This window comes from Trichoderma aggressivum, assembly GCF_033847375.1.
Source record: "Trichoderma aggressivum f. europaeum strain CBS 100526 chromosome Unknown scaffold_007, whole genome shotgun sequence".
Lineage (NCBI taxonomy): Eukaryota > Fungi > Ascomycota > Sordariomycetes > Hypocreales > Hypocreaceae > Trichoderma > Trichoderma aggressivum.
Window position 1 is genome coordinate 162,989 of NW_026946373.1, and position 23,609 is coordinate 186,597.

Here is a 23,609-nt window from a genome sequence, read left to right on the forward strand (position 1 = left end):
CCCCCCCCCCCCCCCCCCCCCCCCCCCCCCCCCCCCCCCCCCCAAAGGTGAGCTACTCGGTACTAGCAGGTGTTGGATGAGATGGTGGTGGAGGAGGAGGAGGAAGAGATGAGGAGGATAAAGCTTGAGGTGTGGGTGGATATATAAGATGAAGTACCGTGGCTGTAAGTGACGGGTACTCCGCAGCTGCGTGCCGGCAGAGGAGCGTACGAGTACCTTTGCTGGGAGATTTCGAGATTGATTTTTGCTGGGGATTGTATTATCTTGGTATTATCTTGGAGACATGTTTCAAGGGCCTTTTTGTGAGCGTGTCGTGTCCGAGGAGGAGAGAATGAGAGAATGTGTTGCTCTCGATTCTCGCTCGACTGGTGCCCCTCGGCTTTGTAGGGCGTGTCTCAAAGGCAAGTACCTGTGCGTACAGCTGCGCGGTGGCCTCTGCGTGTGGCACTGCCTTGTTTCCGCCGCCTTGTACATACGGGCCAAGTACAGGTACGAGCACTCGGGACCGGGCAAGACATTTTCTCGGAAGGCTCGCAGTGCGTATGCGTGTCAGTGTGGGAATTTCCTTCGCGCTGGGCCTCGTTTCTCCACACAGCAGCATGTCTTAGCAAGAGGTCTAATGGCCACAGGTACTGCATACTCGGAGACGCCACGCCGCTGCGCCCTGAGGCCAAAGTATCATATACGACACAGCAACGAGGTCGCGCCCATGTAGATGCGCCGTACCGACGACACTAAACGCATTGGCCAAGGCAGAAGAGCGCTCGCGGCTGAGAAGGAAAAAAAAACGGTGCATGTCCGAAGCTGCCAGGCGGCATCCGGAAGCGCCCAGGACGCACCGTGCCAGCTGGTGGAGGATTGCGCACGGAGTACCCCGCGTACGTAAGCCCCTGCATGCGGAAAGACGGCGACCCGTGAAGATGGGCACAGGTACCTTTGGCGTCAAGGCGCTCCGTGCGCGGATTGTCTTTTTGTTGTCGCAACGCCCGTCCGAAACATTCCATTCCCACACCCATGACGCTTTCAGGGATTGGATCCGAGGCCAGGACCGTTTTTGTCTCTGAGCCACGCAAAAGGATAGACGATTTGCACATGATTCAAGAGCGGCCGTTTATTACGAATTCTGTCACGGTCCAACGGCAAGCAAAGGTACAGGTATGGTGCAAGTTGCAGTGCAGTACTCGTACGCGGACATTTTTTTTTTTTTTTTTTTACGAGAGGCACGCTTTGCTTTTGCTTTCAAGCTGACAAAAACTGGAATAAATACGACAGGATACAGTACCACTTACCTGCTTCGTACAATACTAAGGCAATTAGCACTACTGTGCTGTACATGTACGAGGCCTCGTAGCTTTGCAAGCCCTTCCCGCTGCGTGCCAGCCCGGCCAAGGTGCGGTCCTGGCCAGCCATTCGCCGGAAAGGTTTGATTCCTGTTGTTTTCTCTCACACTGGCCCATCACACGCCCCCCTACCCACCTGTCGGCACTCCCCTGCAGCAGCTGCAGCAGCTAGCAGCTTGTGACTTTTGAGCAACCCCAGAGAGAAGAGAGAGAGGAAGAGAGAGAGAGAGAGAGAGAGAGAGAGAGAGACGGAGAAGAAATCGTTTAATGGGCTGAGGGAAGAGAGGGGAGGAGAGGGGAGGAGAGGGGAGGGGGGATGCTGCTGCTGGTGATGGTGGTGATGGAGATGATGATGCTGCTGCTGCTGCTGAGCAGTACGGACAGAGGGAGGATGATGGAAGAAGCAACCTACTCGTACGCTCAACCTACAATCGTGTATTGTACGGCACGAGTACTTGGACCTCGACAGCAACCGGATCCCTGGCTTCTCTCTCGATTCTTGCTCTGCCTGCATCTCCACCCTCTTTCTCCTCTCCTCTCTGCGGACTAGCTAGCACAAGGACAGACTCCACCCCCTAGCGACGAGCTGGCGACTTGATCCATGGCTCCGCTTCAGCCCTCCAATCTATGAAAGCGCTAGCCATACAGCTCTCGAACCCGAATGACGGTAGTGCTACCTCGCACCCACACCGGCCCACGACCAGGATCGGGACAAGGCATCAGGTCCCGTCCAAAGGACAAGCACAAGCACAAGCACAAGCACAAGCAGCGCGTGGCTCAGCGACGAGATACCAGGCCCAAGTCCCAACACCTGGGGGCTCTAAAAACCCAGCCTTGGGGCGCTAGGGAGGAGAGAAAAAAACAGAGTTGAGCAGTTCGGGGACAAGGCAAACCGTCTTGTCACTTGTGGGCAGCTTTGCGCCAAACAGATTGCTCAGAGCGACGCCAACGACGACGCCGGCCGGAACCACAGGGAAACCTTATTGACAGTGTATTGAGGGAATCTCGGGACGCCAAAAGTACATCCATCAAAAAGCAGCCGCAGTCCCCCCTTCGGCTCACTCCGAGCCCTTCATCTGGTCTTTTTTCCCCATCTGCTTTGCGTGCAGCTCGACGACCAACTCAAACGCGGCCATCCTTGTCTGCCAAAACTCACTCTCTACACGACGAGAAAAAAAAAAGAGTAAAAGGCAAAAAAGCGGGAAACAGAATTCCATGAAAAGAAGTAAACGACAAAAAAGAAGACGCGAAAACGAAAAAGAAAGAGAAAAAGCCAAAAACACGGATAAGAAAGAATACCCCCGATAAACCACCTTTTTGTGCCAACCTTAATTCTGGAGGGCTTTCATCTAGAGTATTAAGGCTTCCGTGGCACTTGGACCTCTTCTCTCTTTTTTCCTTGTCTCCCTCTTTTTTTTTTTTCCTTTACCACATCGAGGCGTATACAAAAGTCTTACATACGCCCCCCTTCGCTTCCTGTGCCGTTCCCGGAAATCGTCTTTGACCACAACCACCTGCTTGTTGTCTCTGGTTACGGATCAAGATTCGACGCCGCTCCACCTCAAAAAGCCTTTTTTTCTTCTTCTTTCTACGGTAGCAGCGAGCCCGGCCTTTTTGACGTTTCCATCTCAACGCTCGTATATAAGCAACTCGCCCCCAGTCTTGTTCTTCCCTCCTCCGAACCCGTCGACTCGTTCATCCTATTGCCCCCCCCCCCCCCCCCCCCTCCTCGGTCAAGGCAATAGAAGAGCAAATCTGAGACGCCGTATCACTAAAAACGGCTAAAACATCAGCCCAGCACATCCGCCACTCCCGTCTTCGTTTGGGCATTCCAGCCAACCATCGTCTGCTGGCGTTGAGGCGCTGCCACTTCGCTGCACCCGCTAAGCGCTGCGCTCGCCTACCGCGGTCGCCTGCCCGTAGAGGGTAGAGGTACTCGTGCTTCAGTCGCCGCAACTTCGTATGTCATCCGCTGTTCAACCTCATCCATCACCTTCTCCCCAACGGATCACAGCCTTGCCAGAGGCCCGGCACTTGCCCTCTGATCCAAGCGAGTACCTGTCTCGGGGCTGCTGTGCATTGTCTTTCCTTGGCGCATAGCTGTTGCATCATCATCTCGACAAGCCTCAACCCGCCTCCTCGGAAACAACTTGTTGTACTCGAGAGACCTTGTGTTGTCTGTTGTTGACGCGCTCGTTGCCGAACAGAACAAGAGCATCTGTCTAACCTTTGAGCAACCAGCAGCCGTTGTGTCGACGATTCGAGCAGCCTCGACTCGATCAACACCTTTTGCAAAGCCAGTGCCATGGACTCGGTTCATAACCCGCCGTCAAGTTTTTCGTCCCGACGACCGGCAACTGGCGCCTTGCCTACCTTTTCCCTCCCCCCGCCACAGCCAGAGGTTCCAAGTATGGATGACCACTCTTCCCGACCTCGTTCTTTCTATCACATCAAGAACATCGATCTAACCCCCCCGTCTTCAGGAGCCAGCGAAGGCCTGAGCCCAGGATTGTCGAGTGTCCACACAAGCAGTTCGCAAGGTTCTCAAGCCCCAAACACCATGCAGCAATACACGTACAATGCCGGCCACGTCCACGGAAGTTGGCCAACACCCGGCAACCCCCCTTACGGCGTCAACTCAGCTACGGGCCAGCAAGCCGCCCCGATGCAGACCGCTGGCGGACAGTCATACACCGTCAATGCGGCCAACGCGGCCCAGCACCCTCTGGGAACGGCAGCCTACGCCCCGCGATCCCTCTATGCCCAGCCCTACGGCACTCAGCGAAGTCCCCAGTCCCCCGCCGCCCCTGGGGAAGCGTCCTATGAGCATCACCCTTTTCCATCTTCCAATGGCCAGGAGAGCCACTCAAGTCTGCCGTCGGGGAACATTACGCAGGCGCCGTCCTTGTCCAATGCTCCGGCCCATGCTGAGCCGTACGGGCACAGTCGGTCTTCCATTAGCGGACCCAGCTACGGCTCTTCGTCGACCGGCCAGCCCCAGCCTGGCTTCTCCTACGCAACCCAGCATTCGCCGAGCAGCCACTCGCCCACGGGAGCGGCGCCTCTTCCCCGGGGTCTAGGTCAGCACCCGCTCCCGTCCATGGCGCCACCCGGCTCCTATCGCTCCTATCAGACATACCAGGGACCGATGCCAACGATGGGCGGGCCCGTCATGTCCAACATTCACCAACCTGGCAGCTCCCTCTCGATGATGCCCGCAATGGTAACCGCTTACCCGGGGGGGCCAAACGTGATATACGCACACGCACAACCGCAGGCACAGCCTGAACGGCCATTTAAATGTGACCAGTGCGTTCAGTCGTTTAGCCGCAACCACGACTTGAAACGTCACAAGCGCATTCACCTTGCCGTCAAGCCATTCCCGTGCACTTATTGTGCCAAGAGCTTTTCACGAAAGGACGCCCTAAAGGTATGTAGTTGCTCCCGTGTTTCTGTTCTCTCCGTGGTAGTTGACAATTTGTTGCAGAGACACCGATTGGTCAAGGGCTGTGAAAACAAGAGCCACGAAGCTTCTGCCGAGAACCCCGGTGCTTCTGACGAAGGGGCCCAGCGAAATGGAGAGGCAGGTTAAGCAGTGACGCTTCAAGGGAACCGACCGGGCGACAGGACCGGGGTTTGCTCCGGATGAGGCGAGCAGCTTGTACAGTACTACTTGTATACGCACAAGAGCACCTTGCAACGGCAAGCGGATGCAGGAGAGCAGCATATGGTTGGTTTTGATACCCAGCGGAAAAGGGGAGGGGCACAACGATGGAGAGATGCAAAAGCCCCCCTCAGACGAGGTAAAACATGCATTGATCTTACAACAAAAGGGAAAAAAAAAATCACACAAGACACACCGGACCAGGAATTGCAGCATTTGTTCCATGGACTCTGGAGAGTTTTGTTTTGTTCCGGGGTGGTTTTTCACCTCGTTCCATTTCATTTAATCCTTCTTTAGTATCTTTTTTTTTTCCATCCCTCTTCTGCTTCATATCTGGCGTTTAAAGAAGGAGGGGCCAGGGTTTACTCTACTACAGAGCAAGGATGGCCAGGCAGGGTTATAGGGATAGGGAGTGTATAATCTACGGGATATCGGGTTTAAACAAGGTTCTGGACAAGTCACGTCGAGAGCATATGGTATGGACGCAAATGGAGTTTGACGGGTTTGATGCAGAGTCAGCAACAGTAATAAAACCATCTGTCATGGGTAACACGTCCGCTTGTTTCCGGTGGTTGCAGTGACAAGGGGGCACGTTTCATCTGCCAGATGCTGGCTCCAAGGAGTCGTCGGCAGATGGATGAGCTTTGCAGGGCAGTAGAAGGAAAATACAGGCTGGTCCATGTTGACTACTATGAAGCAGACAAGGCAGACTGGCAATGGCAACTTACATACAAACAAGGCAAGGCAAGATGACAAACAAGCTGCAGGTTGAAGAGAACAAGGCAGAAGCCGAGCCGCCAAACCGAAAAGAGAGCGGCTGAAGGGGCTTCGGAAGCGAAATGAGCAAATGACAAGTTGAGGAAACAAACCTCGCCGCTCCCACACACTGAGACGAAGGAGCTACAGAATGACGACGACTGCACTGCTGAGCGAAGAGCTGAAAAAAGAGAGACGAGAATGCATGCGTGTAATCGGTCAATCCATCCATCCACAGGTAGTTACTAAGTTAGTTAGTTGGTACATGGGGGGGGGGGGGGCTTAGAGAGAGAGAGAAGTTGGTTCCGAAAAAGTCAAGCCTGTGCTAGTACGAGAACAGGAACTCTCTCTTTTTTCTTTTTTTCAAGTTATTTTATGTATTTATGTTTTTTATGATTTGATGGCTTTTTAGGATGGTTGTGATTTGCTGCTTCGGCTGGGCCGGTGTGTGTGTTTATCTCCGCCTGGGGGCTGGAAAAAGGGAATATTTGGAAGGGGATAGAAAAACTGGGGTGGAGAGGATTATAAACACCTGCGCGTTGAATTATACGCTTGTTCTTTTTTTTCTAGGTATCTGCTACTATATCTATATTTCTCTAGTATCTGCTATTATATTTACATCGTCTTTAGTAAATACTATTATAGTTACATAGCAACATTCGGGTGCTAGCTGAATCATAGGTATTCCCTCACGGAGTATAAAAGCAACCACTTGATGAACCGATCGGGGTGCTGATATTAATGAATGTATGCACTTGGTTTATTTTGCGGTCTCGCTTTCTCCGGCCTCCCCTTTGGGAAGAAAGGCTGAGAGGCGCTGTTTTGAGCTCTCTTTGTCTTGGGGGCTTGGAGTGGCGTTTTCTTCTTGTCTTTTTTTGGGGGGTAGGCATCTTGAGCTCGAAAAAAAAGGTTTTGGGGTGGTACGAAAAGTGCTGAGAGGGAGAGGAAGCTGACGCATTTGTGGGTGAGATTTGGGGGACTCGAGCATGTTTTGTTGTGTCTGTGTGTGTGTGGGAGAGTACCTAATGTATATGGGTGGGATGGTTCTCTTATTGTTTTAGTGGTTTGCTTGGGGTGTTATTGTTTTTTTGAGGCAAAATTGTTTTTTTAATGGGGGATTATTAGGGGGGGCGAAGGAGGATGAGAGAGGATGAGTGAGGGAGTGAGAAAGAGAGAGTGCAGCTGAGTGGCGAAAGGTTTCGGGGATTTTTTTTTTTTGGTTGGGAGGTGTGGCTCGGCTCCAAGTTTTTGTCCGTCTTTATTGTTTTATTCCATTATTGTTGTTGTTTTGTATCCATGTCTTGCTGCCTCCGTGTATTATGTGTTGAGTGTTGAGTCTTCCTTCACCAGAGGAACGGAGAGGAGAAATAAGACATGCATTGCATACGTGCTACTCAGGTGCCACGACTCTTTGCGTCCAATGTGTCATAAGTGGTGTCTGCATTTTCTCTCTCCCCAGCCCCCATGTAGAAAAGTCTTGTATGCGTGCGCATGTTGCCTGCATTTGGTCATTTTCAGAGACAAGAACCAAACCCAAAAAATCGATATCATGAAGCAGCTAATGCACCTCGTCCTCACCGGTCGAACAGGGTTTATTCTTCCCAACACCCCGGGATCAAAAAATAAAAATAAAGACACTCCTTCAGCTCTCATAGGCTACCTATCTGTGCAAAGTCATTTCTCTTCTTTTCTCCGTCGTCGAATCGAAGAGCCCTTGTCAAAGTCGCCACATCCCCAACCCTTTCTTTTCAGCTGTTTACATGCGTCTTGCTACATCTCGGAGCTTCCTTGTGTGCCTTTTTTATTATTCTTCTTCTTTTTCTCGCATAGCTCCGATGTGCAACCACCACCTGCTTTGTGAGAGCCCAGCTCTAGTAGGTTGTATGGCTGCGTCGAGGGATATTGGCTGCTGTGTTGCCCACAATGTTTTATATGTAAGCAAAAGAAGAAAATGCTCTCCTATAGGCACGTCTTGTCGAAACGACTCTCCTCCTGGTTCAAAAGTGTGGCAACGAAACCGGGATCAAACCTGTCTATTGATTGAGGCTTTTTTTCTAACAGCCAAAATGAGATCCACCTCGTCGCCGAGAGTCCTCATAAAGGTTCCTTTTTTTAACCCCCATGTTCTGATCCATCTCTTCCCGTGTGACACACGCACACGCCCCAAAAGCCGCGTGCTGATCCCTTTTTCCCTTTGACACACGCCCCCTATTGTCTCGCTTTTTTCTCTCTCAGGTGTGGGATCCAATCACTGCAAAGAAAGAAAACAAGAAGGAAAAATATTGCAAAGGAAAAACACGCCTCCCCCCTGTCCTCCAAACTATCTTGTTTTCCATCATATTTCTTATCATCGCCTTGTTTCGGGAGTGAGGACGTCAAAATAGGGCTTAGGACTGGGTATTTTTGGAGGAGGGATCCGGTCAAATAGGCATGCTGCATGTCGGCAATGTCTGGAACGGCTACGGACGGGAGATGCGAGGGTTCGGGCAGATACGTGCCGCGGATGGCTGCATTTGGGTGCATGGATGATGACGCTTGGGGGTTTTATTTGTTGTGGTGGATTTGGGGACCAGATGGTCATTATTTGCGATTGAGCTGAGACTGTAATGTATAATATTTGTTGATACTCGCAAAAGAAGGAATCAAATGCCCAAGCAATTACAGTATCATAGGCGGTTGCTTCAATATGAAGCTGAGCCTTCGAGATACCCGGCATCACAGAGCAGCATGTCCAACCAATTATTTACTGAGGTTATGGATAACACTGAAAAATACATGGCCAATAGAACAGGGCGGAATATATATATGTATATGTATATGTATATAGCCGCTCGAGGTTATTTGCTTCATCTCATGCACCGTCGCACAACCTCGACAAACCCTGCAAGCCATACATTGTCCTTTTACGATGGGCGGCACATGGCATAATTTCAAGCGGGCATCGGCTGATTTAGAAAGATGGAACATGTTTAGAAATATCGCTGTGGACGCTCAAGCATGGTATTCGCTTATCCTACATCTCCATCCATCCTCCATTTGCACCTGTAGCCCCTGAGTAACAAGCTCCTCGCCAACATCGTGAACTCAATGCCCGTGACTTCACCACGACCATCGCCATTATCCCCCAAGAACAATAACAGCATCATTCGGACAATGCAGCGTCTGCTTCTCGCTCGATGCAGCAGAGAACTCCAAACTTCTTGGGAGGAGACCAATACTCCAGAGGCCCCTGATTGCCAACGACGAGCGACAGCCAAGTCTTGACGGCCCTCTCAAGTCTATACACGAATATGAAAGAGTTCGAGTTGCCAAAATCCCATAGATTTGCATTGACGACCTGTACAAAGCGCTGCCGACGGCCAACATATTGGACCCGGGCTCCAGCGAGCGCATTGCTTCCCGTCTTGGGACGAGGCACTCTGTCAATCACCCAAAAGGCTTCCGCTCCGGACTTGCAGCACGCGCGGAAGAGCATCCCGTCCATCGCCCGCCGCCTGTAGTATCTAGGCATGGGTGATGGGTCCTGGAAAAACTCGCTCCACGACTCGTCATACAGCAGAGCAAAGTTGAGGAAGCCAATCTGGAGGAACGGGGGCATCGATGGCTCATTCGCCGCCCAATGGAGGATGCTCTTCAAGTCTTTCTTTTCGAAACATATCATGTCTCTCTCCGGGGTATACGTCAAGCTCATCTCTCGATCTCCCTGTTTGAAGCGGCCACTCAACGTCGGAAGATCAGCCGGGCCTTGCTGCCTGTCCCGCTCCTTCGCTCGCTCTCTCGCTCGTTTCCTGCGCACCAACTGGACCATTTCGCGGGCCTCCCAATAGGTACCCCAGAGGTTGTCCTCCATCGAGCGCAGCGAACGGGTGTCGTTTAGCTCAGTGATCAACAGGGGTGTCTTCTCTTGGGCGTTGGGGTTGATATAAGCTGCCATGCTCTCTGGCAAGGGCTTCCAACGTCTGCAAGTGCTGAAGAAGAGGGCACTGCCTACTTGGGGAGGCCAGAGCGCAAACTCCCAGACCGTCTCCCGCAACTCGGGGGGGAGTTGAGGGAAGAGGTGGAACGCAGTCAGCCGTCCGCCGTGGCTGGCCATGCTAGGGAGCTGTGCCGAAGAGATGTTGAAATCGATATCCGAAAAGAAATTATGTAGGTGAGGGTATAATCTGTGTTCAACAGACTACGTGTAGAGATGCCTGGGAAAGACAGCAACATAGATAGACGCAAGCATGACCTGCCAACATGCCGAAATCACCTGCTTCAGCATCGTTGCATGATGAATTGCTGCAAGCATGGCCCCGCCAATAGGCTTACAAGGAGACGGCCACTCTTTCCAACCCACTCTGGAGATGTGCGACGGTGGGGATGCTGAAGTTGAGTGGCGAGGAATTGAACCTTGATACATGTAATCAGTTTGAATCGCTAGCTCTGGGCTAAATATTTACAGTGCAGTACATGGCTTCGGTCCGAGAACCAACGGCGGAATTGGATAAAGAAGTTTCGAGGAAGAAGGAAAATGAAGCAGACCCGGATCCAGGGCGTATGCGTAACAAAGACATGTTACCTTAAGTACATGTTACTCGGCTAAGGTATATCCCTCACGACGTGAATGTCAAGAGCTTGCATCCAAGTCGTTACATAGGTACGTGTATGTATCTAGCGCCGTCATGGCTTTCCTGGGAATTCATTCCTTCAACCCTTTGGAGATGGAGAGGGGAAATGGGTATGCGTCACCTCAAAGAGCTACTAAACTCAGAATCTCGAAAAAGGACGCAGTGCTGATTCTTCCCCAACAATAGCCTAGAGATTTGCAGACTTGGCAATGCCCTCAAACTATCCGCTTCTCACACTACCGTTGGCATCTTCACTCATCTCATATACTTCAGCAAAGGAGAAGACCATGTCACCACATGATCAAGCCCACAACGCTCCATATGTTCCGCGACAGATCTATTCACAACGAGCTTTGCCGCATCTGGAGCCAGGCTTTCAGTGATGGGGCATTCGGGGGATGCGAGCAACGGATGCGAGAGTACCGAATGTCTTGTTTGGCAGAATTATCGCTGCCGAGTGCCAACCGATTGATATGACAAAGCGATTTCGCTTTTACAGCTTCGACGTCATGGGCAATCTCGCCTTTGAAAAGTCATTCAAGTTCATGTTCCTGGAAGCATGTCCGAGATGTGTCCGCAATATGCACCTGGAAGGAGTAAGTCATCTATAAGCCGCAAATCACAGGGACAGTTTTGCACTGTCTACCTTCCCATGATGCCTGCTTATTCTTTAGCTACAGATGAACCCGTTTATATGAAAGCAGACTTGTTGGTTCCAGAACGCTATTACTAACTTCCGGCCATCCTCAACAGATCAGCTACACCACTGGTTGCTCCAAAGTATAATGTGCCGGTTGATCGTCACCCTCTGCAGGCCCATACGGCTGTATCCGGAAGCATCTGGCGCTCGGGGACATTCGCCAGATGGTTGAAAGGCTTGTTTGGACGTTGGTCTATTGCCTTTGCCCCAGGGGAGGATGAGGCTAGTCTTGAAATTGAAAGGGATGATGCCGGTGCTTTAATGATGACTTGTGGCGAGCCAAGACTAACGCTCAAGCTCAGGGAAATCCTCTAGAGACTATATAATGGTAATGCAAAGAACGTTCAAGCAATGGAGTGGTAGGTCAGCGTACCAAGTAGCTGCAAAATGTCTCGTATCCATTCAACCAGCTGATAGGTACAAGAGTCAATTGTGATTACCGTTTAGATAATTATGGAAAGCATTACAGCCATGGTCATAATGTGGGAAGAGAGTATGAAGAAGAAAGACGGGTGGAAATCGGGGGGAGTGTCAGCTCAACAAGAGAATAATATCGCAAACATGCTCATCGACGTACTAGTAGTAGATGACATTATATCAACGAAAACAGCAATGGAAATTGACTCACATCCAGGAATACGAGATTGACGATGCCTAACTTGAACAGCCAACACCAAAGAGTGAATCTACACAAGGGCATCAATCCAAGCCACGAGAGTTGTTGTTGTTGGGCGCCTCTTGTCAGAAGCTGTCAGTTTTGATGGAACATGTCCGGAGTATTGGCATGTACTTTTCCCCTCCATTGCATGTACCGGTACCTTGTCAAAGGACCCAATCACCAACCCCACAGCGCGAACCCACCCTGTCAAAACACCTGCGTCCATTTGCGCACGAAAATCGCAAACAACCGGCCGGAAACGAGAAAAAAAAGAAGCTGGACGTTGATCGTGAGAGAGTTTTTTAGTCATCGCACAAGGTGAGACAGGCCAATGGGCGACGCTATTTCGGGACCAATTGGGGGGAGAAGCTGCCGGGTGTTCCATTGAAGAATGATGTGGTCCGGTCTGTTCAGGGAATCCAGCCATGTTGATGGCGAGTAAATAAATACCTACTTGGAGCTGCTCGGTTTCCCATTGCCGGGTCTGTCTTTTTAGGTATTGTCTCTCAACACAGGGCTGATATTCGACAATTATACTATCAGCTGTCAACTATCCAGCCATACATCATATATTAACCCATTTACCCAGTTTGTTTGACCTGGCCTCGGCCTTTTTCTCATTCCGCCCTCCACCCAACCTCAAAACTCGTTCTTCAAATAGAGCTAGCACACAGAACCCATAAGCGGGTCTCTTTTTCTCCGTCAGCGGGCATTCCATTGCTTCAACGCTACATAAAGGAGGAGTCGCGGCTACATTGCCATCTCGTCACTTTTGCTCGAGTTGCATAGGTGGACCGGCATACAAACGACTCGACTCGACTTCCAGGTCACACAATTTGCTCTCAAGCAGAACAAGCCAACGTGCTCATACAGACCAACCTACGGAACACATAAAAGACGGTGTAGGACTAGAATCCTTTTCAAAGAGTTCTCTCGTCTTTCTTCCTCTTCACGCCCATCCCATCCCATCATCATTCTCGCAAGAAGGCTCTCTCTATTAGCATAAAACCCCCTCCCAACGACAATCATCATGGATATGGACATGGGCGGCATGGACATGGGCGATTCGTCGGCCGGCTCCAACTCCTCCACCATGACGATGCTCATGGCCATGGTCTTTCAAACCGACATCCACACGCCCCTCTACGCAAACTCGTGGACGCCCAGCCAGGCCGGCACCTACGCCGGCACCTGCATCTTCCTCATCGCCCTCGCCGTCATCGCCCGCCTGCTGGTGGCCTTTCGGATCCGCCAGGAGCGCATCTGGGCCGACAAGGACGCCCAGCGCCGCTACGTCGTCGTCAACGGCAAGGAGCCCGTGTCGGAGCGCCTCTCCAGAGACCCCGACGCCAAGAGCATCAACATGATGCTCTCGGAGAACGGCGTCGAGGAGAAGGTCTTTGTCGTGCAGAGGAAGCACTCTTCGGTTCAGCCGTGGCGATTCAGCGTCGATCCTGTCCGGGCTGCCATGGACACTGTCATTGTTGGCATCGGATACCTCCTGTGAGTCTCTTCTACCCCCTTGGTTTTACCTGCCCATATACAACCAGAATGCTGACTTGGATGCTTCTCTTCCAGCATGTTGGCTGTCATGACCATGAATGTCGGATATTTCATGTCTGTCCTTGGTGGAACATTCCTGGGGAGCCTCCTCGTCGGCCGCTATTGCCCCCTTCCCTCCCACTAAATGCCAGCCGCATCAAACAGCATATCGCAGCACGAGCATATGGCATTTCATCTCTGTTTTTTACAAATCTTCATTGGTATTATTCACGGCGATGCGAGAACGGCATTATTTGGCGGTTAGATGTAGTTTTGATTCCCCTGTTTTAGAGCGGGCGTTTTGGTGTTTTCAGGCATTGGACGGACACGGTGGAAGGAAAAAGAACAAGCTGGCTGGTGCAAGGATATATGAGCATAGTTGACAGCGTTGGGTCATCACGCACGGCACATCCATGGGAGAGAAACCTCGAAGGAATATACAACAATTGATCGAATCATGGAGCAATTGTGATGCCTTGATATTGAAACCGGTTGGAACTCTCATCTTGTCTCGCGCAGGTACCTCGAAGTAGCCGGTACTTCCGCCCACCCGGTCTTAGAAAACCTTCTCAAACCTGCTCGCACCATGCCGGAAGCGGGTAAATGTCTTTTGACCAACAATGCTCAGAGTCACGTGGTCGTTTCCAGAAAACTACCTATCCTTCCGCGATTATGTAATTTCGGAAACCGGTTCTGAACATGCTTCAACTTGAGATCGTGCAGAGCTTGTATCAAGGTATTCCAGTCGAAGACTTTGTACAAGGCATCAATGGGTTACGTCGTTTCGTCTGGCCACACTCCCAGCAATGAATCATGAATCCAAGTTGCCCACTCACGGAGAGCTGTGTTTTCCCCGAACCAATCCGACTCCTTGGAACTCATCAATCAACTCTTGTCTATACTTGCCAGACTACAAGGGGCTGAGAGAAACAAACCTCATTCAACGGTGATGGCAGCTCACCAATCTTAGGGACGCTTTCTTCCATTGTACAGACCATCTCGGTCAGGGCCTCAAGCTTGTTGTTGAGCGCTTCCTCGGACAATTCGGCCAGGTGGGCTTGTTTCTCCATCGCTTGGAACTGGTGTCGTATTTTCGTTTGCATCGCCATCATCTCGTGTTGTAACTTCTTTTGCACCTCCATCATCTCATGCTGTGTTTGAAGTTGGTTCGCTAGGATCTCGTGCCGTAGTTTGACTTCTGTGGCCCTAGACTCCTTGCGAATCTGCTGATGTAATTCGCTCGCAAAGGTCCCGAGGACCCTCTCCAGCTGCTCTGGAGTCATGTTCATCATTGTGAAAGGGGTAGATTATCGTGGGAGTTGCTTGATACTATCGGTAGAGAAAAGGAGGCCACTCAAAGCAAAACAATACGAAAGGAGACAAAGACTTTGACGATTTGCGGGGGAAAGAACGGAAAATAGAGGACGAAGGGATGGGCAAGGAGCCTGGAATATATAATGCCGGTTGAATAGATAAGAGGCAGCGTGGAGCATAAACCTTGGCTACGAAAATGCCACTATGGATACCATGATACTAGGCAAGGTAGTGTTATAGAAGTCAAACAGGTATTTGGAAAGAAAGTCTCCATCTTGGAGTAATTTTTGAGTTCCATCTTTCTAAACCATGGAAGCCCCGAAAAGGCTGTACCTGAGGAGGCCATATTCTTTGCCTCATGAAACACAGCTCTCACTCCAGGTGCCCGATTTGAGTATCACTCACTCATAGTATGTTCAGTCGAATGCTTCATAAAAAAGCATTCTTCTTCGGCGTCTTTCAACAGGATCTCAGTGACGGAAATAAATCTTGTAAAGTCACTCATCAAGTGGAGTTCACGATATACATCGTCACCAGAAAACGCCGTGGTGGATGCCGAGTCTCTTGTACTTTAGCAAACGCTAATAGCCACTCAGAGAGGGTCCACGCAATTAGATAAATGAGGGTCCAATATGTATATTCGTGTACCTTGTGTCTACAAAACGACTACGTGGTGGTGTAAGTCACATACCCACCTAATTAATCGTTATAGTTCTGAATAACTGACTTAAAGAAGCTCTGAATAACTACTCCCGTAATGAAGATATCAATGAGGGCATGTAATAGCCATCTCTATCCCACAGGGTTGTCAGAATGGCTGAAAACCCTGGTATCTCTTAATTGAGTCCATAGGCTCCATAGCGGGATAAACTGAGCTTTTAGGCCTGAGTCTAATCAGAGGGGCACCTCCGCATCAAGTCCCCTTTCCTATACTCCGTTCCCACTCTACATCTTGTGAGCCCCCCTCATGTACAATTACCAAACCAGCTGGGGAAGTAAGTAACCATTCCTCAGACGTCCGAATATCCGCCTATGAGAGAACAACTCTCAGCTCCGGGGTTGTCTCGCTATTACCAAATAATCCTCCTCGGATACGCAGAATCCTCAACCATGCAGAGACGAGTCATACACTTAAACAAGTTGTCCTATTGATAGGAAGTACCTAGAAGATACCATCACGAAAGTCACGTGTATTGTTTCCCAACCGCCATCCAACAAACGCTTATGTAACGTCAGAAGCAACGCCATTCCACCTCTTCATTACAAGCGACGACGAGAAAAAAAAGCCATTCGTATCATCAGATCCCTGTTCATAGGCGATTTCGCTACTCAGTGTGTAGCAAACCCCTCCTCGTGAAGATCCCAGCAGCTCGTGCAAATTCCACTCTTCGTACACTTCAACCAACACCGTTCCCCAAATCAGCCTCAACAGCCCACAACATTCCCTCAAAGCCGTTCAACCTCCCCGAATAACAGGCCAAAATAACCAACATGATTCATGTTATCCCGAAAAAAGATAAACTCACACGTCAAAAGAGTCTCGTATCGTCAACCCCATCATCCTCTCCACAAAACCGTCGTCTCCCTTACCCAAACCGTCAAAAAAACGCAGCCACCACATTCTCTCCCTCCCTCCCATCCAACACAAAAACCATAAACTTCACCTCTCTCAACTCCCTTGCCAAACCTCCAAAAATCCCATCCTCATCCCAAATTGCCACCCTCCCCTCCCAACACCCCAAAAAAAAAACTCTTAATCAACACCCATCCCACCCAACAAGTCCAAACAATAACCCTCCCAAAACCTCCAACAAAAAAAAAAAAAAAAAAAAAACACCCTCACAAAAACAAAAACACAAACCTCCCAATCACACTCCTCCTCCCTCCCCAAAATGGCAATTCATCTTCCCAAATGCGGATAGCCAAAGAAAGTAAGGAGGGGAGTGGACAAAAAAAAAAAGACTTACTCCATTGTTCCAAATCGAGAAACAGCATTAATCGCAAACAGGTAAAGGATGGGTTAGACAAAAAAAGACAAGACAAAAAAAAAGAATCCACGCATCAAAGGGGTCCCTCTCTTCCCGAACGGCCCGCCTCTCCGGGACCAAAAAAAATTGCCTATTCAAGAGGTTTGCAGGGCTGATCTATCTAGACTTGGTTTGATCTTGCGGATTGGCCCGTTCTAACCTCAAAGAGGCCCTTTTGAAGATCACACGATGCCCGTCTGGTCAAAAAGAGAGTCATGCGCCGCACTGACGTGGTCCGAGCAAATCACGAGTCACGTTCCCAAAAAAAGTTCATTAATGTGTACAAAGTTAGAAAGGAGAAATTCTCTGTTGTTTGGCCAGCTAGGTTCATCAGATTCATATGATGTCTTCCTCATTTTTGCCGCCATCAACAATCATGCCCTCATGTGTCCATTATCGTCCGCCCCATCCCATCGTCTTCCCTTCCCCCCTCCCTCCGGCCTCCCAAAATCCAGACCTGCCCAGACCTGCCACCCAAGTACCAACCCATCTTGAGATTGCCGTGCCCAGCATGAAGAAACCACATCTTGCTCGAATCGCACCCGAAAGCTAGAAACTCTTCCACCTTGGTAGGTGGATCTGAGAGCACTCACCCTTGCATACAAGAGTTCAAAATGCTTGCACAAAAGGCCGCCGCCAACGTCCATTCTTGTTTGTAATCAATACAGTCCTCAGTCCTCCCTTAACACACGCCATCGACGCTTCGAAACGCTCGGTGCCACAAGTACAACAACGCTTCTAACTTTTTCCAGGTCGAGAATTGAAAGGATCGACATCTTGGCAGCAAGACATTTGTCGTCTTGTTAATGCTCCAAACAAGATTCTCTTCCCCGGCTGAATTGAAAGAGGCGTCAGGGTTCGTGTAGCTCCTGAATTTGAAACAACGGAAAGACTTGAGAGAAATCAATGAGAAAATAAAATAAAATAAAAAAGGAAACGGGGCAAAGCACAATATGATGAAAAAGGATATGAAAAGCATATCAACACAGCATCAACGCCGAATGGGAACCCTCGCATAAATGTGACGGCAACATCCTGGAGACGGATCAAGGCCCGCGAACAACACCTCCAAAGATTGTTGAAAGCAGGGTATTAACGGTTTCAAACTTTATCTTGTTCCCCAAGAGTTCTTTTTTATACGGTACTGCTCATGACTGGTGATGAGAGCTGGGGGGCATTCCTGGCTGTGGAGGCATGCCAGAGCCGTAGCCTTGGTTGCGCTGCACATAGCTCTGGTAGGCCAAAGCCTGCTGGGGATCCATGGGCATGTTTGGAGGCATATAGCCTCCAGGGCCCATGTGTGGGTTTTGGGGCATGCCTGGACGGCCGCCCTGCGGTGGGAGGTGGCTGGGAGGCTCCTCAGGCGAATCGACCTGGTCACCGCCGTCGACACCGTTTTCGCTGCCCGTCGTGGGCTCAGGTGCGTTGAGGCATGCCTGTTTGACAGAGAGGATTAGCATCCGAGTCCGCAAGATGAGAGGAAGAAGAGATGGTTGGGGGCGAGGAGCGTGTTAAGCGGCCAATTTGCCGCCAGCCGTGTGGCCACATCTGCTCTGGCTCGCATGGGAAAGAAACAGAAAATCATCCGTGAAGGCGGTGCTTACCTGGATCAAATTCTTGCCCTCAGCCTTGGTAACGAGCGGCTGAAGCTTGGGCGTGGTGAAGGTGTAAACCAGGCCCGTCTCAGACACGACCAGCAGCAGAACCTGGGTGCCTGTCAAGACGGACAATTCGTACGCCTGCAAATGGAGAGATTTTCTTGGTTAGCCGGGAGTGTTCTTCTCGGATGGAGCGGAAAGCGAGCAAAGACGGCGATGCCCATCTCGACCATGACCCGCGCGCGCGCCCGCTCAATCACATTTTATAGAAAGCAACAAAAACAAGTTGTTTTCCCGTGGTTGGTCGAGGCGCGGGGGGGGAGGAAAGGCCAAGCGGTGCAACTTGGAGTCAGACCAGACCCAGCACAAGGCCAAAAAAAAAAACGCACCTTCTTCATGATGCCCGCCTTGCGCTTGGAAAAGGTGATGTGGCGGCGAGACTTGTCGCTGATGAACTTGATCTCAATCTTGCGACGCTCGCGGCCGCCCTTCTCGTCATCGTCGTCGTCGTCGTCGGCAGCTGGGCGCGGTCGCTTGACGCCGCGGCCCTCGTTCGCGTTGCCATTGCCCACCGAGTGCGCGTCGTCGAGCTCCGTGGGCGACGTCTGGTCGTGCTGGTCGGTGATGTCGGCCATGTTGAGCGTCTGCGGTTGCAACTGCGACAGCAACTATAAAATGCCAATGCCAATCCTAATCCGAATCCAATCGTCGTCGACTTGTATCACACGGCGCTGGAAAAGGCAACGAGTGGTGGAGATACTGCTTTGAGCGTGGTGCCGATGGATCTATACTGGATCTGGCGGTTTTTTTTTTGGGCGGAGAGGACAGGCGGAAAGAAAAGGGAACTGGTCCTGGTTGGGAGGCGCTGGAGCTGGATCGAGTCTGGCCGGAGCAGGCAGTGGCCAGTGGAGGCGGGTGCGCACGGTGGCGGTGCAGTGCGTGCGAATCAGGTGGGCAGCGCGTGTGGACTGTGAGCAGAGACTGTGAGCAGAAGGGCAGAAGGCGCGGGATGGTTGGAATTTCTCAAGTTAGCGAGTGTGTTTTAGCGGCGCTAGTGCTGTGCCGGGGCGCTTGCAGGCCGAGAGGGAGGGGGGAAACAAACAACAAGTTTTTCGACGGCGCCGAGAAGCCCTGTGCCAGTTTTATGTCATTTCGAGGCTGCGAGCGAGCTACAACTGAGACCTCAGCAGAGTCGCGGGCATGTGCATCAGACAGCCAGCATCCAATCCAATCCGCCGAACCGGCACACCCCCCAGCCGCGGCAATTGGCACCCGCATTTAGTGCGCTTATCGCCTGACGGGTGACTGCGAGATGACGGGGGTGGCATAGCGCGGCTTTGCGATAGCTGCGGCGCTGCATGTGAGTGGCCAGCCGTGCGACGAGCCCTCGGGGGCTGGAATTTTGGCACCCGGCAGAAAAGCGGGGGGCAGTTCCGCTGCCACTGGGCAGTCAGCATCCGGGTAGTCCACACCGTGCTATTTACTAGATTTTCGACACTGTATCCGCCGACTCCCAGCCTTCCCAGCTTTTGCGCTTCCAAGGCTCGACAAAACAGTGGGTCAGTGGTGCCCATGGGCCGATTAAGGACATGTACATGTGCTCCGTACTGTGCGCCGTGAGAAAATCACGCTCCAGCTGCCAATTACTAATTGCATTGCTGCAGACGACACGAAATGGAAGTTCTAGATGCTCTGCAGCAGCGGTTTTTTCTGTGGCCTCGGCGCTCTACGTTTAAATCCAATCCACCGGGTGGACAAATGCGCATGTACGAGTACTGTAGAGGTCGTGTAAGCTTGCTTTGGGGGATGCGCTCAACTAAGGTTAGGGGACAAGGTAAGGTAAAGGTAAGGTGATGAGATCTACGGGACGCTCGCGCCGCCTCTCCATCACGGCTAGCTCTGACAGATCAAACACAGGGGAGCTGATGCAAGAGGAAGGGGAAATTGACTTTCTGGCTCCTCGTATTACAGAGCACTCACTCGTACGCGAGGCGTGCAAAGTGTTTTTCGTAGGCCTACTCTATGGTTTTCCGGGGTCCGTATCCCGCGCCAAAAGCTCCTCTTGCCAATTTTATTTGAAATTTTCCATAACCAATGTTCTATCTAGCAGGTACAACTTACAAGCATCTTTGTCTTCCCATGGCCTCCATGTATCTCATCCCTCCGTCACTTGACCCAGACCAACGGGTGTGGATGGCTGGACCAAGATGCCGTTGGCTCGCTTGCTTCCCACCTCAGCCCGCGCCAGAGATGGAAGCTTCAGGGGCGAGAGGCTGGACTCGGCTCGACCGTCATCCTCTTCCATGTGCTTTTCTCACCAAGCTCCTCCAATCCCAATCCCAATCCCAATCCCAATGCCCAAGTGTTTTTGGCCGTCAGCGCGTTCGGACACACATCAGCCTCCACTCCGAATGTCTTGCTGCATCTGCCGACCACCCTTCTGCAGCAGGGGAATCCGGAATCCTCTTGGTGCGAGCGTTAGTTCCAGTAAGCAGGCAGTGGAGTTGCACCAGGACCGTCATCAATGTACCCGCGGATGGTGGCCCTACCACTGCCGCGTGCAAAATCCGCTGGCGTGCTGTTATATCAGCGGCGATAGCATCAACGCGGGTACATGGGACGACGGGTATGCTTGACCGGGTGAGACTGGCCGCTTATGTACAGTATCCCCTGCCATGAATTCAATGGCTTAGTCCAACGGTTCCAGGTGCGCTCATACTGTACTCTACTGTACTGTACTGTACTGTATCCGCACCCGTGCTTTGTCGACCTACACACAACGTGGGAGTAATACTCCGTACGGCCGGCGTTGATACGATACAGGTACGACGAGCACGAGTAAGAGTACTCGCATTAGTTGAAGAGACGCGCTGCAGCAGCCCCTGCGTTGCTGCATGAATGACATTATGGCTCTCGACCAGCGCCAGCCTCGGTACCGCAGTTGTGCTTGGCGAACTTTTGTCTAGCCCTCGAGCCGTTGACACTACTGTACGAGCACTGGGCTACCAAGCACCATCATCGACGTTTGCGAAATTGGGAGGGGCTGGCAGTGGGAGAAAAAGCCGTCAAGACGAACAAGACAAGTACAAGAAGAATGAGAGTCTCTGCAAAGCACACATCAGCTCCATTCCAGGCCTGTACTGTACAGTAACCAGCACGGACGGGCTCTCTCGTGCCAGTCATGGGGTCCAGGGTTTCACCTTTTGGACGGGGAAGCGACGCGTGAGGGCTGACCTGACGCGAGACCCTGGACCCTCGTCTGCGCTGCGTTCCGGCCGGTACTTTGAAGCCATGCGAGTGTATGAGATGCCACCATGTACTTACGATACTCGGCTCGACACACACGCGCACAGGCACAGGTACTACCAATATTCTTCCCATGCCCACCCCAAGCTGACACGGGACACGGGCCAAGCTGTAGCGGCCCACCGTCTTGGACTTGTTATCGACGGGCCTTAGTAATACACGAACTCGAACTAGCACGGCCTTGCTTGAAGGATGCGGAGCAAAAGATGGACGATGGCCGGCCCCCTACTGTAAGAGGTGGACAGGTGAGGCAAGTACCCGGACGAGTTCCCGGGCAAATAAGGTAAGGTTAGTTACAGACACAGTGCCAGAACATCTGCTGGACATTGTGTCGGATTACGTGAAGGAGCTCTGTGCCCTCGATTCGCGAGACGACAATACTCGGATACACGTAACTCGCAATCTATATAAACGACCAGACCAGACTCTCTCGTTTCATCACCAGCCAAGGCACGCCATATTCGCAGCGGCTGTCAGAACGCTTGGGGCAGCGGCAGAAATGGGGGTCATTACCATTTTAGGCAGCTACAGCAAGCAGGGGGCTGGCCACAGTGCGGCAAAGGATTCAAAAGGGCCTTTGCATTTCTACGAGTAGGTACCTATCGTATGGTTCCACCGGCGAACAAAGCCGGTCGGACGCAAAGGCGTCGCCGCCACTGCGCACAGTCCCTGATTTCTGCTGCCCAGTTGTTTTTGTTTTTGCAGCAATGAAAGAGCAAGAGAGAGAAGAATAAAAAACGGGCCGCGTCTTGCCCGGCAAAAGCTGAAAAAGAGCTGGGGGCTTGCGTTCGGATTCGCCCGACCACCCTGATTCTCCAATTGCCGGTTGGCTGGCCAGGGTCTCTTTGCAGCTGGGCTGGGCCCGGACTCTCTTATTTTTGCAACGGGCTGTGCCACCCCCAGCGGGATCCCGTACAGTGCGATCCCACGGCTTGGTTTTTTCATCCAAGTTTAGCACGCAGATTGTGGGGCGGGCGCTGGCGCTTTGTTGCATACGAGTACGCATTTGCGCGAAGGTATCGGGCAAGCGAGGGAGCTGCCGAAGATGGGATGGGGACGAGGCCAAATTCTCACAGGCCTGGCTGAGGGTTTTTGCCTAACAAATCAGGCGAGAACAAAAAGTTGGTGCCTGAGATGTGAGGACGGGAGAGAGAGGGAGAAGGAAAAAGAAACACGCCGGGGACGAGACGAGACGAGACGCGACGAGGGGGGAGGGTGAGGGTGAGGGCTCGTGGCCAAGCGAGACCGGCCGTGTAGGTGTAGTGTAGTGGTTTCGTATTCTTGGAAGCGGGAGTAGCCCTGGAGCCGACTGGTGAAACGAAGCTCGGGATGCGTCGAGGTTTTGTGTCTGTTTGATGTGTTTTTTTTTTTGCCTGCGCATTGCGTGGCGATATGAATGCTTGCTCGGTAAATTGAGAGGAAGGGGAAGAAGAGGAAGAAGAGGAAGACGGTGGTGGTGGTGATGGAGAGTCCACGTTAACAAGTACATGTATATTCAGTGTCACTTGTTCAATCTGAGCAACCAGCAACTATGGCAATTACAGCTACAACAACAGCAACAGCAGCATGAACAAGCAAATTGGACCATCTTGACTCCCCAAAACTCACCCTCGCCCGCATAGACAAGCAATCAATCAACCCACAAGCCAGTCTCTGCTCATCAAACAAGCCAAGAACCCCCAAAGACTCCCCAATCAGGCGACTCGGGACCCCAATCCAGCCCTCTGATTGGCCCGCCACCCCTGTCGTGCCGCCGCTTCTGCCTCACCTTGAAGCTCCTGAAACGCAGCTCGTTCGAGGACTCGCACGAGGGAAACGACCAAGACTGCTGCTCACGAGCGCTTGCGTAGTTTTGTCTTTTCTTCTCTTGGTGTCGTTTCTTTCTCTTCTCTCTTTTTTTTTTCCCTTTCCTTTCTTTCTGTATGCCTGGTGCATGTACGTGACTTTGAACCCCATATTCTTTTCTTCTTTTCTTTCTTCTTTCGTTTCTTTTCGTTGCAAGGTTATTTTCTTTTCAGACCCTCGCTGTTGGAAATTGTGTAAAACTGCCGGGCAGTTGAGGTCGAAAATAACCAACATCCGTTTTCTCTCTTT

At 51.5% G+C, this 23,609-nt stretch overlaps 6 protein-coding genes across 6 annotated transcripts; 3 read left to right on the plus strand and 3 right to left on the minus strand.

The window, feature by feature from the left end:
• Positions 1–3,645: 3,645 nt before the first annotated feature.
• On the plus strand, positions 3,646–4,932 carry Triagg1_2610 (transcriptional regulator family: C2H2 zinc finger; the record flags this gene model as incomplete). The annotated part of the gene is made up of 2 exons (XM_062896811.1): positions 3,646–4,770; positions 4,828–4,932. The coding sequence occupies 2 exons, from the start codon at positions 3,646–3,648 to the stop codon at positions 4,930–4,932; spliced, it is 1,230 nt and encodes a 409-aa protein (XP_062758227.1).
• Positions 4,933–8,902: 3,970 nt separating this feature from the next.
• On the minus strand, positions 8,903–9,853 carry Triagg1_2611 (uncharacterized protein; the record flags this gene model as incomplete). The annotated part of the gene is made up of 1 exon (XM_062896812.1): positions 8,903–9,853. The coding sequence occupies one exon, from the start codon at positions 9,851–9,853 to the stop codon at positions 8,903–8,905; it is 951 nt and encodes a 316-aa protein (XP_062758228.1).
• A 2,905-nt stretch (positions 9,854–12,758) lies between these two features.
• On the plus strand, positions 12,759–13,415 carry Triagg1_2612 (uncharacterized protein; the record flags this gene model as incomplete). The annotated part of the gene is made up of 2 exons (XM_062896813.1): positions 12,759–13,231; positions 13,307–13,415. The coding sequence occupies 2 exons, from the start codon at positions 12,759–12,761 to the stop codon at positions 13,413–13,415; spliced, it is 582 nt and encodes a 193-aa protein (XP_062758229.1).
• Positions 13,416–14,044: 629 nt separating this feature from the next.
• Positions 14,045–14,562, minus strand: Triagg1_2613 (uncharacterized protein; the record flags this gene model as incomplete). Its single annotated transcript, XM_062896814.1, has 2 exons — positions 14,045–14,140; positions 14,206–14,562. 2 exons carry the CDS (start codon positions 14,560–14,562, stop codon positions 14,045–14,047), a joined length of 453 nt encoding a protein of 150 aa, XP_062758230.1.
• A 3,197-nt stretch (positions 14,563–17,759) lies between these two features.
• Triagg1_2614 (transcriptional regulator family: SRF-type) lies at positions 17,760–18,844 on the minus strand (the record flags this gene model as incomplete). The annotated part of the gene is made up of 3 exons (XM_062896815.1): positions 17,760–18,047; positions 18,216–18,350; positions 18,599–18,844. The coding sequence occupies 3 exons, from the start codon at positions 18,842–18,844 to the stop codon at positions 17,760–17,762; spliced, it is 669 nt and encodes a 222-aa protein (XP_062758231.1).
• Positions 18,845–20,134: 1,290 nt separating this feature from the next.
• On the plus strand, positions 20,135–21,668 carry Triagg1_2615 (uncharacterized protein; the record flags this gene model as incomplete). The annotated part of the gene is made up of 5 exons (XM_062896816.1): positions 20,135–20,191; positions 20,317–20,678; positions 20,800–20,835; positions 21,131–21,508; positions 21,563–21,668. 5 exons carry the CDS (start codon positions 20,135–20,137, stop codon positions 21,666–21,668), a joined length of 939 nt encoding a protein of 312 aa, XP_062758232.1.
• Positions 21,669–23,609: the final 1,941 nt, after the last annotated feature.